Source organism: Etheostoma spectabile, chromosome 21 (genome assembly GCF_008692095.1).
Source record: "Etheostoma spectabile isolate EspeVRDwgs_2016 chromosome 21, UIUC_Espe_1.0, whole genome shotgun sequence".
Lineage (NCBI taxonomy): Eukaryota > Metazoa > Chordata > Actinopteri > Perciformes > Percidae > Etheostoma > Etheostoma spectabile.
In genome coordinates this window covers 17472382-17491131 of record NC_045753.1, presented here as the reverse complement: position 1 = coordinate 17491131, position 18750 = coordinate 17472382, and the positions used below count along the sequence as shown (strand labels likewise).

General features: G+C 41.3%; 1 protein-coding gene across 28 annotated transcripts in view; it reads right to left on the bottom strand.

The window, feature by feature from the left end:
- Positions 1 to 2459: 2459 nt before the first annotated feature.
- The window catches only part of tcf7l2 (transcription factor 7 like 2), an 88647-nt gene continuing 72356 nt past the window's right edge, over positions 2460 to 18750 (bottom strand). For 2 of the 28 annotated variants that reach the window (XM_032501894.1, XM_032501899.1), the window contains 10 exons: positions 16669 to 16771; positions 15567 to 15653; positions 11321 to 11458; positions 11052 to 11214; positions 10600 to 10707; positions 9917 to 9965; positions 9120 to 9170; positions 7884 to 7956; positions 6650 to 6710; positions 4585 to 4710 (listed from right to left, as the gene is read on the bottom strand). In XM_032501894.1, coding sequence (XP_032357785.1) covers positions 6668 to 6710; positions 7884 to 7956; positions 9120 to 9170; positions 9917 to 9965; positions 10600 to 10707; positions 11052 to 11214; positions 11321 to 11458; positions 15567 to 15653; positions 16669 to 16771 — 815 coding nt within the window. In that variant the 3' untranslated portion in view covers positions 4585 to 4710; positions 6650 to 6667. Of the gene's footprint in view, positions 4711 to 6649; positions 6711 to 7235; positions 7309 to 7883; positions 7957 to 9119; positions 9171 to 9916; positions 9981 to 10599; positions 10708 to 11051; positions 11215 to 11320; positions 11459 to 15566; positions 15654 to 16668; positions 16772 to 18750 lie in introns of all 28 variants that reach the window. The other 26 variants (XM_032501873.1, XM_032501882.1, XM_032501878.1 and 23 more) reach the window with 22 other exon arrangements.

The window sequence follows — 18750 nt, the reverse complement described above, 5'->3', positions numbered from 1 at the left end:
ATAATAATAATAATAATAATAATCACATGTCCCTGTGTTTGATCCCAACCCTAGGAACTGAAGAAAATCTTTTGGAAATGTCTAAAAAAAAAAGCATAGTATGTGTCATAAAAAGTTGTAAAACAGTAATCGTAAAGTATGTTGAAATAAGTCATAATGTCTTGTAGTATAGTATGTAAAAAAAGTCATAGTATAGTATGTGGAAAAAAATTATGAATGTGTCATAGTTTAGTATACCGAAAGAACTCACAGTATAGTATCTCGAAAAAAGTCAAAGTATGTCAAAAAAAATTATAAAAAAGTCATAGTATAGTGTATCAAAAAAAGTCATAATTTGGTATGTCAAAAAACGTCGTACTATAGTATGTTGAAAAAAATAATGAAAAAGTCATAGCATAGAATGTCAAAAAAAATCATAGTATAGTATGTAAAAAAAAGTCATAAATATGTCATAGTATAGTATGTCAAAGCAAATCATGAAAAAGTCACAGTATAGAATGTCAAAAAAGTCATAGTATAGTGCATCAAGAAAAGTCATCAAAAAGTCATAGTATAGTATACCGAAAAAGTCCTAAAAGTGTCATTGTATATTATGTTGAGAAAAGTCACAATCATGTATAGCATGTCGAAAATAGTTACAAGAAGTCACAAAAAGTCATGTCATAGCGTAGTATGTAAAAAAAAAAACTTGATATAGAACGATATAGAAGGTTGAAAAAAGTCATAGTATATTGTGTTAAAAATAGTCATGGCAACTTGGTTCCCAAACTGGAACCTGGTTCCACAGGAGAGGAGCCTGATAGCTCAACGCTCTGGCTCCCATTCTACTTTTAGAAACTCTAGGAACCACAAGTAACCCTGCATTCTGGGTACTATGAGCTCTTTGAGATAAGATGGTGCCTGACCATGAAGAGCTTTGTAGGTGAGAAGAAGGATTTTAAATTCTATTCTGGATTTTACAGGAGACCAATGCAGAGAAGCTAAAACAGGAGAGATGTGATCTCTTTTCCTGGTCCCGGTCAGAACACGTGCTGCGGCATTCTGGATCAGCTGAAGAGTCCGGTATGTCAAAGAATGACATAAAGCCATAGCATAATATGCCTTAAATCATAAAGAAGTCAGAGTACAGTATGCCATTAATCATAAAAAGTTATAGTATTACGAAAAATGTCTTAAAAAGTCATAATATAGTATGTCATAAAAAAAGTCATGATATAGTATGCCATAAAAAGTCAGTGCTGACTAATATGCAGCTGACTAAAATGGCAATCAGTCATGAAAACTTGATCAGCTCTTAACTGTTAAGTTTCTTCAGTAGTCTGAATCAACAGAAGTACATTTCCAGGATACATGTTGACTCCTTCCACTCTCTGTGTGTTGCCGTTCTGAAAGGTAGGTAGGCCTGCTTGGTTCTATTGGGGAATGATTTTAAAGATTTACAAAGACTATGTGGTTACACTTCACATAAAGGTATCTACATGAACGTATGACAACACTTCTTTTAGTAAGTGTCGTTCGTTTTGTCATTATTATTATTATTATTATTGTCACGACAGTGTCATGTCACTCTTATGTAGACACCTTTAAAGTGTTCCCGAATATGTTTACGGCATTCACTCTCTAACTGGGATGTTTTGTGACCAATTGGTTGGATTGCCAGGGACGTACACACGGCAATAAACTGGTAAGAGAAATGAGGTTTTACCATGTATCAAGCTAATTTAAATAGCTCATGTTGCTGTATTGTGGAAACAGTGAACTTTATCTAATACTGTATAGATGTATATTGTATTCACCCCGCATATGTTGCATATTGCGGGGTGAAAATGTCCCACCAAAACAAGTTATCTCCTGGGACTATTTGGCAGAGCCAGCATTGCTGCGTCGGGAGTTTTTTCTCCTATGCCAGAATGCATCTGTGGTGTAGCCAGACCTTAGCGCTGTGGAGATCTGGTAATGCTAGGCTAACAGTGGAATTTGTAGAAACTGTTTCTTGAGCTGAAATGTATTAAAACTTCCTTTTCCTCTTAATTTTCATTTTTTTTAGCATTACCTTTTTGACAATTAGAGTTGGGACTCTGGTGACCTTCTCATTGATCATTCTTTAGCTTTCTGTTGGCGCTTACTGCTTACACAAGTAACACTGCATACACTCTGCTTACAAGGTTGCTGGGTTTGAATATAATTATTAATAATTTGGCCAATGCATTTTAATGAAACCTGATACAGCATTTCCAGTTTTATTTACAATGTCATTGTTTTCTATTAGACTATTACTTTAGTCATTTTTATTTTAACAAGGTATTTAAATGGCTAATCAAATGCTTTGGTGACTCTTTATGAACTGTAGAGAACTGTTGCTGAATATGAGCTACTTACTCACAGCTCATGCTGTTTAAACACTTTCTTAGGTCGCTGCACCTGCCAGTGAATTGCTGAATAAAAGGAAGACACAGATGTGCACATACTAAGTTGCTTTTATTAATACAGAACTGCATGCTACAGAGACTGTACAGCATAAACATTTATTCATTACAAAAAAACATGGTTTTTGAACCATTTAAAATAACAGGAAAAACAAACAAACAAAAAGATAAGAGCATAAAATAGAACAGGAACATCACAGCCGTTAAGGAAACATTCAAACTATTTATCATTAGCATCTTAATAAACCAGAGAAGAAATCGACAGATTACAGTCGCGTCATGTCAACTACAATGGCACCGAGTGGATGATTCTCTTGTAGCTTTTTTTACAGCCTCTTGCAACATCAACATGCCTATTTTTTCTATCTACCTATATGTAGTAGTGTACTTAAAAGTGGCAGTTTGTGTATTTTTTTGTATTTAACAGTTTTTTTATGAACCTCCTAATATACATAATTTGGCCCTTGTGGGTTTATACAGTATGATGTCCGCCTTTTTATTAAGTTTAAATTTTAATATTTGACAATTTGCTACCAAACACATTTGTTATAGCAACATTTATACTACATACATAGCAATCTATGTAACGTCACAGCAAAGAATGGTATCAAAATTAAAATAAAAACGACAAAAACAAACAAACAAAAAAAAGGATCCCTACAGCATGGTTGGTTAGAGGGGCAGAGAAAATTAGCACAAAATTTGGCACGGAAAGTCTGTACACAAATCTACAGTCTGAGAGATGTGACTGTGCAATAAAAAAGAAGGGCTTTAGACACTTTTCCAACTACTGAAGACACGGCACCCACTGTCTTGTTTCAAGTTTTCTTTTCTTCTTTTTGTAAAATGGCTTATAGACACATTTCTTGAAATGAAGTTGTGCATACTTCTGTTCTACACAGTACACTGAGTGGAATCCAGGTTTTCAGCAAGGAAAGAAATCAATAACAACAGATTTGCCTTTTAAAACCTCCTTGGAAAAATGGATCATTCATTTATAAGTCGCTTACCTTAAGAAAAAGAATTTGTACAATGTATTAAGAAAAAAAAATTCAAAAAGAGACACGTACAAGATACAACAAGCAATCTCTAAAGCAATAAATACTACTGGTCCTAGCGTTGTGACATTTTTAATAACCCTCAACCCTCCCACCCCGACCTCCCCTCAAGCCCACCCAATTTGCCTGACTCCACCCCAAAGGTAAACAACAAAGAAAAAAGACAACGCAGTGGAAGAATGCATATTTAACACAGTAATCCCCCCTACCCATTATTCTGTACATTTAAACAAGAACAAGTAACATCACAATTAAAGTTGTTCCTCAGAGAGGTGTCACCACCAGCCTCATGCCCTCCTAGAGTTTGAACAGATGTCAAATGATTGGTTCGCAAGCTCGTATTTAATACAAATAAAGAAGGAGAACCAACTCTTTCAAGAAAAGGGCTCACTGAATAATCTAGCCTACCTTTTTATATCTGTCTTTTAAACATTTTGAAGTTGAACTAGATAATTTTTCTGTTTGCACTGTTAAACACTACAAAAAAGACAAAACAAAATTCATAAAAATTTTGGCAGATTCACAAAGCTATACTACAGCTCATTGTATCATTTCTTTATAATAATTAGATTTTTTGATAATGATGGGTCAAATATTGACCAATGAACTTTAATAAAACAAAAACTAAAATTTCAAAGCCTTATGGCACAGAAACATAAAGAGAAATGAACTGACAGCAAGTGAAATATAGCAGAGAGAGGGCCTAGAAAGGTGTGTGTGTGTGTGTGTGTATGTGCAGAGCTAGAAAAGAGGAGAAGAATAAGGTAGACTATTCTATAGACTTGGTCACTAGCGACAGAGGCTGGGGGGCCGTGGAGGAGAGGAGCGAGTGGGAATGACACAGCGATGCCGAGGGCCGGACCATTGAGGATGCCACAGAGGAGCCCAGCTGCCGCGAGGACGAGACGTCACCGCGCTCCAGGGCTCCGTTGTGGGAGGAAGCGCCGGGCGTTTTCCTAGCTGCAGCAGAGTTTTCCAGCTGAACCAAAGATGGTGGTGGAGGCCCAACCAGGAGGTGCGGGTGGTGGAGTGGCTGGTGGGCCGGTTTCATAGTCAGTGAGAGAGGTTGCATTTGTTCAGTCTGAGGTTTGGACTCTTTAGAGGAGGGGGAGGGAACCACTGAGGAGGGGGAGGATGGGGGGGAGTCTAGTAAGCTTCCGTCCGTAGAGGGAGGACTGGCACAGCTGCCTTCACCTTGGATGTAGCGAATGCACTTTTTTTTTCTCCTGAGAGACAAGGCGAGAGAAAGAGAGCATTTTTAAGCACCACATTTTCAAACTGCATCACCTCTTAGCACTGTGGCTTACCTAAATGCACCTTTGCTTTTTTTGCCTGAAAACCAACCAAAACTGGTTTTACATAACGTAACATAACATTTTGCAGGTGCATTTAAGTAGCTCGTGCTAAGATGAAAGGTAGAAATCACAGTCAATTTTCAAATACTAAACCACCAGACAGGACAGACACAAAGGAAAGATCACAGGTGAAGCAGCTGGACAGGAAGCAGCAGGGAAATGAAAAACACACACAGAGATGATGATGATGATAATGATGAAAGATTATCAGATGTAGTAATGGTTGCTCTCTGGATGTAAACTCTGCCTTTCTTACAGGCAAAGCTACAGCTGGAGATCAGCCTGTTCTCTCCAGCAACAAGAGGTTACTGGACCCGTCTCACTCGTCTAACTCTATCTGGCCCTTCTCTCTCTTCTCCTGAGGGGACAGAGTTTGGATACGAGGCGAAAAAGTCAACAAGGTCCACAGTACTCCGCATCTGCCCCACAGACACAAGTGCGTGTGCGTGAGGGGTCAAGGCATCATGTTTGCATTCCCGCCTGGGGTCGGGACCCTCCCCCTGTCTGCTGATTCCTGAGGCCAGGCCCGTTGCGCTTAGTGGAACCCAATGAAGGAGAAGAGGGGGGGGGGCTGAGATAGTTGCATTTGTCTGCGGTGACTCTGCTGCGAAGGTTGTGTGCAGATTTGGTTAATGTGGAATCTCTGCCCACCTCATCTTTCCCTCAACCCTGGCAGTGACCCCTCTCTCAGCTCTCCATTCTATCACAAGGATGCCTGAAGGCGATGGAGTTTTACTATTTAAGACTCACAGGGACAGGGAGTAGGAAAAAAAAGACTTATAAAAAGGAAAGATCGAGGATTTTGTAACATATTAAGCTCATCTACTGTTTAAGTAAGGTTGTCAAATCCAACCTTTTTCTTGTAATTATGAAGGAGTAAAATGTCTACATAGACACAAACAAAGAGAGCAGATTACTGAGAATGAAAAGAACGGGTGACATCAACAAATCACATGAAAAGGCCCCCGAAACCTTCATTACATGCTAGGGTGAAAGACAAGCATGCATTTTAAATAAGCTCGACAGTATAGGGACACAACACCGGACAGTATAAAAAAATCTAGGTCTAACAGTGGGATTTAGGCTTTTAGAGCATTCTACACTGATACTGTAGCGCTGGGTGTTGCAGAGTACTGACCAGATGTAAAAAGGTATCATTTGCCGCTACATAGACTTGCTCTCGATAACTGTCTGTCAAACGGCAACAAATGAGCTAATATCCATTTTTTAACAGACATATCGATTCATAGTATGTGCCTGTGTATGTTATTGATTTTTTCCGTCTCGGGGGAAATTACACCAGATGCATCTTTTAGGAAATGGAGCCCAGAGAGAACTTTTAACCTCTCGACTCCTAAAACAAATATTGAATTATCGCGATTTCCAGTCTCCTGATCTGCTATTATTGTTTAAGGAATAATGCAGTATTTTTAATAATTTGAGTTTTAGTTGGAAGGGAAATAACAAGTGGAAACACCAAAAATGGTGGACTGTGTAGAGGTGGAGTGAGTGTGACGTCCTACTTTTTTTTAAAGACCAAAAGTATAGGTGATAAATGTTCTTTAATAGGTTTAAAAATTGCTAAGAATGGCCTCTTAATGCTGCAGTAAAGTGCAGCAATATCCAAAAATCTGACTAAATGTTTGATTTTGAGCCGACCCATTTAAAAGCTTAAAACAATACAAATGAAATGTGTAGCAGCAAAAACAGACAATGTGTTGCAATGGTTGGTGTTGAAGGGTGGTGGGGCAAGGGTGTGATGCAAGCCAGACAAAGAGAAGGGTATTACTTAGCAGAAACAAATACCTACCATGAAAATATTCCCAATTCAAAGACTGCTTGTGTCAGAACAGAAAGACAACAGGTAGGGACTAAGTAAGGGTTATTGAAGAGGAGTTTGGAGGAAGAAGAGGTGGAGAGGGAGGAGGAAGAGGGCACAGAAAAGAGTGTCACTGAGCAGGCCCTCAGAGAAAGCAGGGCTAAATTTGTAAGCATAACATTGTTATTCAAAGGACGCCAATTAGAACATACATGGACAATGAATGGAGAGAAAATGGATTTCAACCCTAACAAATCCGATTGTAAGGAATGTTATTCCAAATGACATTAGGAAACTATGATCTTGCAGCAAGATGTTTTGTTGAGAGGAAATATTGAGTAATCTTATTTAGAAATCCATTTTCTGCCACTGGGCTTGAACCGAGTTCAATGAGGAAAAATTGCTGTGAGGGAATTTATAGCAGGAAGCTCCTCAGTAAGGAAAAGGAGCAGAAGAGTTTGCCATCTGTTATCACGCTGATGGAAACATGTTTGAGAGGAATATCTGAGCAAATAATCAAGGAAAGAAGCTGCTCATTGTGGATGTCTTCCTCCCATTGGTACTACAGCAGTTATACCTGCATGGTTTGCACCATAAACTCAGCTGGTCAAGCCCGAACAAGGCACGACACTTCTTTGGGGTATTTGCATCTGTTAGCCAAAGAGGTAGACACAGACATACACACAGAGACAAAAAAAAACAAAAGAAAAAGAAAGAAAAAACAAAATGGACACGTCATTGCACAGACAAAACATGTAGCCAAGGCTTAGGTTTAGGCTGGCAACACTGGGATGTCCTCCATATTGAACAAGCCATCAGGCTCCAGATCCTCCAAGCCCCGACCTGCCAGTTTAGGATTTCTGACCAATCTCAGTGAGGCTTATTGTACTGTACATCCTGCAATAAAACCCCCAGTAACCCTGTAAATGTTTCTTCATTGATAAATATGCACAGACACCATTCACACAAACACTCAGGCATATGCTGATAATACCCTTCTTCCCAAACAGGAGGTAAAAAAAAAATCAAATAGTGGGAACCTAGAGATAGACCGGCAGGGCGTGGCTGGAGGAAGCTGAGAGGTCACAATGGCAGACTGGCAGGACAGACAGTGGGAAGAAAAGAGGAAGAAGAGGCAGCAGCAGAGAGCGATGGAGAAAGTCCCAGTGTACAGTTACCCAGCCTTCACCTGGCCCTGGCCAGTGCAAGCATACACCATACACACCTGCACGGGCCACACCAGTTATTCTGTTGATCGAGCCCAAAGCGCGCTCGACACTTCTTAGGAGCGCTCAGGTCTGATGCCACAACAGGAAGGGGAAGCCAGCAGAGAGGAGGAAAATAACCCAAACCGAAAACAATAAGGAACAGAAATCAAAAGGAGGAGAGAAATAAGGAGAAAAAACAGGTAATAGTGAATCTATGAAGCTTAGCAGTGGCTCATTGTGCAAGAAATCCTCGCCCCCCCACAAAAAAAGAAAACACACACCGGTAAAGCCATTCTCAAGTGGGCCTTTAAAGACAGGACTGAACACAATTAGTGTGTTTTAGACATTAGTCAAATCAAAATGCATGCAAATTATCAAATTATGACACAATATGGAAACAATCCACTTTAGTAATCTAAATTCTGACTGAAGTTAAAGCTGAAGACAAGATGCTTATTTGGTCAAGAGAGTATAAATGGTGCAAAGGCAAGTTCGATTAATTAACTACTAGATGTTATCAGTGCACTATGGTTTCAAAAAGAAGAACTAGGCAGCAGTAGCAGAGTGCTGAGTTAGCCCTAGCCAGGGGAAGGATTGAAAAGGCTGGAACCTGAGGAGGGAATCTACTCCTTAGACCTGGCATTAAACAGATGACTGTTCTCCATCAACATTGGTTGTCTGTTGCAAAAAAAAAGCTGCCAGTCACATGCTAGCTCTATCCAGTAACCGTGTGATTATCAGAAGTAGAGCAGAGTGACAGAAGAATGTTGTGGTGGAGTGTTTAAGACCAGGTCTTGGCTCAGGAGAGACAGATTTAAAGGGGGAGTAAGCCAAACTCATGCTGGCCTTTAGGAAAGCACAGCTACTGAAGCATATAGATTAAGGAGGTTTACCCTGATATCACATCCTTCAGGTCATACTCCACAATGATAGCCTAAATTTATATAATAAGTTTCTCGAGCATACTGCATAGTGATTACACCAATATCCGGAAAATGCTTAAGACTATATAGCAACATGTGTGAATTGAGGTAAACTAAATGAAATATAATCTAGCTTGAAGTCAAATAAACAGTAACAACATTTTAAGAAAAGAAAGCAGCAAACAGAGCAAAAAAGAGCATATTTTAGATAATATTGCACTAATATTGCACATTCATTGATAAATAAATATATATTAATTAAAAAAAAGAAGAATAGAAGAATAAAAAAAAAACAAGTTAGTAATTTAATACTCAAAATGACATTAGCACCTGTAATCGGAGGGAGTGAAAGGCAAGGGTTTGGAAAATATTCTCTGTGTTCTGAAAAAAAAGAACAGATAGAGAGGCCTTCAAGAAGAAATCCGTCACCAAATGAGCGCAAAAGTACATAATAACAAGTCGCCAAAGCTCCTCACAAAACGCTCAGAAGAATATGAATCATTAGAATAAAAATGGATGAATCATAGAATTAGCAAACCTCCTTAATTTTAGGATGTAAGTGATTTTTCTTAAGTTGATATAATAGCATGCATGAAAGCAAGCAAGGGGCAGCCCAACAAGCACACACACATACACGCACACACTCATATACATATGCATTTACACATACACACTGTACTGTAGTGCAGTCTATCTGCAGGGCACAGGCATTATAAAACGGGGCCACGCACACAACACTAGCAAAGATAATGGGTCTCACAATGCTTCAACTTCACATTCTCAAAACATACATATAGCAATACCAGAACGCTAAGGGGCAAAGGGGGAGATGGGGGGGTGTCAAGAGGGGAGGTGAGAGGGGCTGTGAGGGTGTCATGCATATTCAATTGTTATTAGCTGGGGAAGGCTAGGGGAAAAAGGGAAAAGGGGGGTATTACAAGCAACTATAAAATTTAAATATTGCATTGAGTACAATACAAAAATGAAAGAAAAAAAGCCAGGCACAATAACAACTAAAAAAACATAAAACAAAAAATACTAGCTTGACTTTTATCTTGTAAGATGTCACATCTGCCTGACACATGATGGGGCTCTTCTAATATGGGAGATAATTGCAGCTCACTTACCATTGCTCTCTGCTTGCTGCTTTTCCCTTTTTCTCTTCTTCCTTTTCCCCTGTTGGTTAGCCGCCAAAAAAATAGAAAGAAAAAAATAGACACAGACAGGAACCTTAGTTATTATATTGCAGAATGCCCAAAACATGAAACAGAGAGTAGGACTTTTCTTTGTGTTTACTTATTTATTCATTCATTCTTTCTCTGCCTTTTTTCCCCCGGTTTGTAACAGCCACTGCAGGCCAGACAAGAATTATCCCTCCTCTCTCTGGTTTTCTGCTCTTTTCTTCTTTTTCTGTTATCTTTTGTCTAGACGAGGTTCTGTTATGGAGCTTCTGATTTCTCAAAGGCCGCTAGTGGAAGATTTTGGTCAGCTTGATCCCAAAACTGGACAAAATTGATGAGAATCTGCGCACTTATGTGTCAGAACAAAGTGTCTGGGGTTGAAAACATTCCACCGAGGATTCATATAAACAACATCATGATCCGACGTTGTTACAAATATTCTTTCATGTCATAACAAAGTGGGCTTAGGTCAAGCCAATGTGTCCAGACTTACATATCAAAAGAAAATTACAAGAAGAAAGTGATCCCTCAGGCTAGAAAACAGCAAAAGAAAGAACTCTTCCTGGTCATGTCACCTAGTGAAAGGGGAAAAGAACAGCCTGTTACGACTTGTAAACTTAAAAACTTACATAGTTGTCTCGTGCTGACCAGCCTGGGTACAGCTGCATGTGGAGCTGTCGCTCTTTCCTAGCCAGCTCGTAGTACTTGGCCTGCTCCTCCCGCGATAGGGCATGCCACTGTGAAATAAGAAACAAGAAAAGTTTATTTTAATTTTATTTTTTGTAAATAACTGGACATACATCTACAGTGCTGGGCCATCAGGTCACCACAACAACCTTTTAATCTTCTAAAAGGCCTGTGAATCCCAATCGTGGTCCACGATTACCACAACTCTACTTATTTACTATCCCTCCAGGCTTCATTTGGCCTGAATCAATCCCAGGCATAAATCAGCCCATGTTAACAATTACATTAGCAGGGCAGAGTGTCTCGAGCACCAGGATTGGGGAACCACTTTGATAAGCCCTTGAGTTTGACCATTACAGTGTTGGTGCGGGTCTAGTGATATGTTAAGACTTACCCTCCGCCCCAGGATCTGGTTAATGGCAGCGCTTTCCTTCAGTGTGCACTCAGCCACCACTTTGGCCCGCATCTCCTTCATGTAAAGCATGAAGGCATTCAGAGGCTTCTTTATGTGGACCTGCTTCTTTTTCTCCTCTTCCTTTTTAGCGTCTGACTGTTTTCTGTAGAGAACCAGACGTCAGAAAGGTGAGCCGAGTCAAGCTGCGACTGGTTCATCACGTTCATGTAAGACCAAAATGTGTGTTAAGGGCAGTGAACGTTACTCACGAGCTGTTGAGAGAGATGTCACTGTGGGAGGATTCCTGCTTGACGTTGGGTGTGACGATGGCTGGGTGTGGGATGCCCGTGGTGTGCAAACTGTGGTGAGGGGGCACCATGTGTGGGGGGAACCTAGAGGACAGAAGACTGTGTAAATCGTCAGAATGGACATGGGTGAAATGAGAAGATGGAGCAAATGTATACACAAGACTAAAGGGGCTAAATTCCATTTCCATCTTTCAATGACATGTCAAAGTAGAAAGTGTTTTTGAAGGTTCCTTCATGGAAATGGAATTGGCCTTTAGCCACAAGAAAAGACATAAATGCACATACAAACATCCACATGAAAATGTCCAAGACTGATTCTTGTGTTATTATTCACAAATAGTTAGAACAGCTTTTACTCCACAAAATAAATGTTAGATCAAATGTCACACAATATATTTTTTAGCACAGAATTCAGCCTGGACAGCTATACAATTCACACGAAAGGTAAAACAGCAAGTTACAACAAACCATCATCAACCCATCACTAAAATAGGATTCAAAAGCATGAACGCTACATTGTGTGGAAATAATAAAGTGCAAATTGAACACCCAAAAAAACCTATACACTGAACACTTGGGCCAAGTGCATTTTTTCACCTTTATTTAATTGCAACCTGATCGAGAGTCATAATTTCTATACAGACAATGTAAAAGATTAAATGGGATACTTTAGCTTGATGGTTCTATGCACCTTAAACTTTTCTATTTATAGATACAGAGAGCCAGTGCACACTGATATAGCAGTACCATCCATAGTTTTTATCTGTGCTGAGACTGATCATGCACTTCTCAGGTCACTCACATTAGGCTCACACCTGCTGTTACAATTGGCACCTATGGTAGCAAAGGAAAAGGTTTCCAAATAAGATTCAAATTTCATCTGTGGATGGGAAAGAAATGCTAATTGCATATTGGTATATTTGAGGAAACTGCATTTTTAGCAATTGCACTGAACATGCCAGGTGTTGGAGGGGTTCGGGTTTGGAGCTTGAACCATTATGTCTTAATAAGGAATACTGCAAACTAGATTAAAATGTTCTGTCAAAGTTTAGTATCACTTCAGGTATTGGCTCTCTTTTTTCTTCTGCCCATTCTTTTCTGCCAGTTCAGCACTGTCAGCAGCACTGACGTTTTTATCTTCATCTCTCTACACTCCTATCATCGTTTCATCGTCTCTCAGCATATTGAGGCCAGAAACCCTTATTTATGAAAACATTTTTTCTGGCCGGGACAGTCATAAGACACTGCTGTTCTGTATGTGCCAATGTATGTACGACACAAAATATTTATGTGAAATTATTTGAACATGTACACATCTTTTCTGCATGTGTATGTTTACAGCGCAGCACCTCGGCTCCATGTGACCACACACAAATTTAAGAGAAGAGAAGAGGATGAAGGAGAAGAAAAAAAAGGAGAAATAATTCTTCTTTTTTTAAAGCAGCTCATTATCTGGCTGTGTCTGGCTGCATGGCTCGGAGCCAGAATATAATGATGAGGATAAACTCGCCAGGAACAACTACTTTCTGTTGGAGGCCATCTCAGGGGAGTGCCAGTGCTCTCCCCCTCAAACTCTTTTCCTCTTTTTCTCCTTTCCCCTCTTCTCCCTTCATCACTGACACATTGGTGTTTGTGCCATGTCATCCGTTGATGGGGAGCTCGGCAGCAGTGGCTGCATATCGCCCATCATTAGGGCTGCTGCATTTTCCTCGCTCACTCTTGTTTCCTCCCTCCCTCCCTCCTTCTCTCTCTGTGCACTTGTTAAAATTTCCTGTGTTCCAAGATCTATTTTTTCTTCTTCTTCTTCTTCTTCTTCTTCTTCTCTACTCCTCCCTGTCCCCTCACCACCTCCCCAATTCCTATCGTCCTTCCTCCCCTCCTCCTGCTGCCACTGCATGGCCCAGGTTATGGTTTAAACATGACGGCCATCCCTTTGAAGCATGGGGGCATCATCATCGTCATCATCATCCGGGCTCATCAGCAGCAAGCAGCGCCTTGGACCAATTTAACCAACACAGAGAGGGAGACGCAGCAGAGACCCCCAACCCATCGACCCCAACCCTGGGGCTCCTACGTCTCAATCTAAAAGGTAAGAATGGCTGGCGGTGGGAGGGGAGGGGAGGGGGTCACTGGCGCAGCAAGCCCAGTGTCAGCCAGTGCCATTTAATTGCCAATGCGAAGCAGTAGCCCCCGTGCCTGTTTAATGTATAATGATCCGGCCGGTGAGCTTCTCCCGTTTCCCAAGGAAAAGAGAGGGAGTGGGTTGATGGGGGAACATATCAAAGGGCAGGCTTAAGCATGAGGGGCAAAGGGGCCTTCACATCCTCCTACCTGTCACACATACATTCACACGCACACGCACAATACCGGGGCCCTGCACTGGCTCCAGCCCTATTATCAAAATAATGTCTTTCATTTGCTCCGCCGACTGTCTCTACTCTCCTTGGCTCTTTTTCCTCCCGTCATAAAAGAATGCATTTTTTAACAGGACCTAGGTGTAAGGTGCTCACCGCAGGACTACAAGGTACCAGATTCCTTCCCTGAATCCTAATTCTGTTCGGGCTACGGCACAGGGGACTGATACTGAAGCAGCGCGCTCCTGCAAAGAACTGGCCCCCGACAAGAGTACAAGGCCAGGATGTCTTTTCTCTCACATTTCTTCCAGTCAGCCTGCTCCCTACAAATTGTTTAAACTATCGTAACAGTCTGGTCCATTCTTTGAACAAAACCAACTGGCTGAAGGCAAGGTATGAAAGGATTCTGACATTTTTCTGATACAATTAGACTGATTTTTACTACATTTAGTCAACAAATTGATTTTTTTCTCTTCCCTGTCAAAGCCAGAATTTAGATTTTTTTTGGAGATGTGTTAAACCCTGCCATTCTCCAGAGAGCTCCCAGAACCCTCCATCTATTCAGTTATCCTAATTCAATTAGGGGCCTCATCATAGAGCATTAGCTCTTCCCCATGGCCAGTCCCCCCACACCCCAGCCAGTATATTTAATTAACTGCACTGGAAATAAGATGATCACAATGTAGAGGCTGTCATTAAGGGACCAAATTAGCAGTCACTTAAAGCCCAGGTTGGCTGGGTACTGCTGCCAGATGCCGATGTCTGGACAAACCCAGTGTCTGACCCTTTGCATCTGAGACTTGCTTGGCAGGGGCTGGGAGGGGCAAATCTGTCTCTAATCCAGACACCTTTCTCCAGAATGAGTTTAAATGTTACATTTGATGCAATACGGTATGGATATTTGAATCACTTAAAGGACAGTTTAACAGCAAAAAAACAGCTGGGAGAGTTTACAAAGTCAGCTTTCCCTTATTTTCAGGGCTATGCTTTTAAACAAATGTCATTCTCCCTAGTGACCGCTCCCTCTCTGCATCTACATGATCCATCAATGTAACTGGGCGTGGGGTCTAAACACACCGCCCTCAGGAACTGCTTTTCCAATCACGCTGTAATTAAAGTGAAGCTTGGCCTCATCCCTAGACTCTAAACCAGTCCCGTCCATAGTCCCCTGCTGCAAGGGTGTGTAGAGAGGAGGAGGAGGAGTTGGAGTGAAAGGCAGTTTTTTTGTGTTGTTGCTTTTTTGGGCATTTAGTCATTTATAATTGTCGCTTTCCACACAATATAGAGGACATGCGTCCCTCAAGGGAACAGTAAGTAATTTAACACACAAGCTGACACACACACGCACATGTATACAAGATGGCAACAAATACACAAACCCCCCCTGGGTGCAGTAATGTCCACAGCAGCACTTGAGCTGGACCCTAATGGGCTGGACCAAAGCACTTGCCAAGTGTCAGGCCCCGGCTTAAATCATCTAGTCCCCTTCAAAGTGTTGCTGTGTTTGTTTATCGTCTGGCTGCTCATTTCTCACAGCATGGACATGCCCCAGCTCAATTCAGATCTGCCTGTCATGCAGTGGGGGTAAATTATCTTCAGGGGCCTCATTAGAAAATGATAAATATAATTAATATTTGAGCATGCTAGCTGGCATCAAACTCTAGAGAATTGGCCTTTTGAAAACAGAGATGGGGAGTGTGAGCTCTCCTTAAGGGAGAAGTTGCTGCTCACCATCTCTGCATGTGAGTGTGTGTTTGTGTTGCTTGTGCATTGCCCTCACAGCCAACACAGACACACAACTGAATGTATGAGTAACTGAGAAGTGTGTGTTCAGCTCCTAGGTCTTAACTCACCTTGACATGGATGCGTTGACAGTGAGCGCAGTTGGGTAGGGGTGTCTAAAACCCCCTGTTGTGATTGGATAAACAGGTTGACCTTGCCTGGGAAGGGGGAAGAAAAGAAGAAAGGCAAAAAGGTAAAGGAACAGGGTTGATGGAAGAGGAGAAGTTAAAGCCCTTTGTCTCTCTCCTCTCCCCACCGTGGGCCTCTTTATTCTCATTTGATCAGGACAAAAATCTAGGGGATTGCAGAGTGCAGATCAAAGGGAGAAAAACTCTGAACAATTTGAATGCCACAAATCTTGATAGCAATGGCTAATTAAATTTCATAACCCTTCGCTCGGTGTCGACAGAGTGGGACCCTGTTCCTCCCCAAGCTGGAACTAGGTGTTTTGTTGTGATAATTAAAGACGAAGCGCGGGTCTCTTTAATGGAGCCATCACACTAATTGAGGTCTACACATCCAAAGACAAACAATAATGAATGTAAATTTATACCAAAATAAAGTGCAGCAAATCAAAGGGCGCCATGGCTGCGCTCGGGGCCTCTCTCGGTATTTAGATCGCGGTGAGAAAACATTAAATTAACAGAGCTTAATTTGTAGCCTTTTGTCATATTAACAAGTGTTGACAAGAGTTACCAGGGGAGAGCCCCCATGTGGAATAGTGGGTAAAATACCGGCAATCACAGTTCATTACTCTAATTGGACCATACAGGGACATGTAAAATAGTATTTGTCACAAAGTAGCAAGCTGAGGTTGGTGAGGGCCTGAAGAAGCTGCAATGGGTTGTTGTGGTCCAGGAGTGAGGGTGTTAGAAGGTTAAGGAATCCGGTTTGAGTTTTGAGGCCTTAAAAAATGAGAGAGCACCTACTCTGGGGACTGAGACGAGACAAAGACAGAGACAGCTTCCATAATTGACTTTGTGTAAATAAAGAACAACATCCTGCTTTACAGTGTTCACACATGTAAGGTTCTTTATGCTACTATTGCTTGCTGGGATTTGGCTTGAAATACAGTGTATTAATCATGACAATATGTGGGTGTTGCAAACCTTTTCACACAAATCATAAGAGAATACAGTAGAAAGAGTGATAAAAATAAAAGATTTTGCTTACTGTGGTACTAGCCATCCTAGCGGATGAGGGATCTGGCCGACAGCGCCAGGTGACAGCGGGTAATAGGGAGATATATCTGGAGGATGTGGAGGCCTTGGGATTCCTGAGGAAGAAAGAGGATGACAGGAGCAGGGAGGAGGTGGACAGACAAGATGATGACAGAGAGAGAACCAAATCTTTGTCAGTGCTGAATTCATTCTTTGTTGAGAGTTTCACATCTGAACGGGACAGACATCACAGGAGTGTAGATGGGAGGATGAGGAGGAGGAAGAGGGCTTGTTGCTCGCATGTACACAGTGCTAAATCACACTTCCTGATCAAAGGCCTTTGAGGCTGCAGCGGCGGAGGCACAATGTGTTGGAAGAGGCAGAAGGGGGAGAGGTGAGGAGTGAACACCAACACGATTCTTGTCACATTTGTCTACTGATTCAGAAGATTAATTATATAAAATGACTGAGGTTTAGAAGTTAACAAAACACAACAATATAATTAAAGCCTTCTGTGTGATCAGAGAGCTGCTCATACAGGGCTTCAGGTTGAGTCAGGCTGATGTACACTGACATACTGGCTGGGTGGATATGGATTCTACCTGATATTATGCATGAATAAACCCATATTATAAATATGCGGCAGTTACAGATTATGAGCTGAAAGTCAGCATCAGTTAAACTACAAAGTACTTTTACTTTCAAGTTGAAGTCAATACTTTTGACTCAGATAAATGGTTGACTATTTCAATAGCTGTATGTTTCGACACAGTTAATGATGAGTGCGTGTATTGGCTCGTTGTCTCCATTCGCCCAACTGATCCTCAGATTTAACATAAAGCCAGTACAGAATTTAGTTTGTTGTCCCCCACAGACAAACCGTGACAAAGATGTTCAATTTGAGGACAGCTCTCGTTGAGGGAATCGTCGAACAATCGCAGCATCCGCGGTGTTGCCTTTGCTTTCTGTGGCAGCTGACAGGTGAAGAAACTGCATCGACAAGGTGCCCTGAATGAACGCCTCGAAAAGGTCTCGTACACAGCCGGTTGTAAAAATAACTTTCTCTCTCATGGCAAACTTGAAACAAGGAACAATAGACAGCAGGGAGGTTTGTGCGCTCGGTAGACCAGGAACTTGGGGACTTTCATTTTGGCTGATGTGGTTTTCTTCCACACAGCTGGCTCGCCTGCTCAGATGCTGTTGCAGATATTTCAAACAGTGCCAACACGGCCGAAGGAGAGCCAGATCAATCCTCATAGATCAGAACTTGGCCGGTGTTCGTGGTTAAACCCAAACACTGCAGCTGATCCAGGTTATCCAAGAACTGACTCTTGAGGGGAATTCTGTTACTGATGGACAATGTGCAGAGCAGCAGTTTGTCTCTAAACTTTTTCCTTGGAGTACCGCTTGGAGTAAAGGCAAATACTATTTAAAAAAAAATGGAAAGCCTTGCAAACATTATCCCATCACCACCCAGCACTGAAGACCTAATACAGCTCATTAATTAATTAAACACTGAGCCCAATTAAGCAGCTCTATTAAGCACTACATTAAACAGCAGCTGGCACATTATTTCCCCTTTGTAACAACCATCATAATAAGGGAACATTACTACCTAAAACATTGACTGCATCCACTAGAGACCAGTGAAAAGCATGAAATTATTCCTTCCACTGAAAATGCATTAACCTGAAAGGATAGGCTGAATGAAGTGCTGGGTCAAGATGCCCACGGAAATGAATAAAATTGCTTCAAATGCCTGCTGAATGGTTGTGGGAGAAATGTGTGGGCAGAATCTGACTGTTTAACATGGACACTCTAAATCTGCAGGATTAACAGGCTGTAAAGACATACCAAGAGAGTGGATCATCAAAAATCTGTACAAATCCAAGTGCTAAGTGTCTTCCATTTTAAGGATTTTTGTGTACTTAGGTAAAAATATGATTCCGAGAAGATAGTCTTGAGGACTCCGGTATCTGGTATTTAGAAGTGAGGACCTCCCAACTACAGTGGCTGTCTTGTTTTGTCTTGGCAAACAGAGTTGCAGTCATGAGAAGTCAAGGTTGTTTTCTGAATTCCATGTTTTACGAGGAAG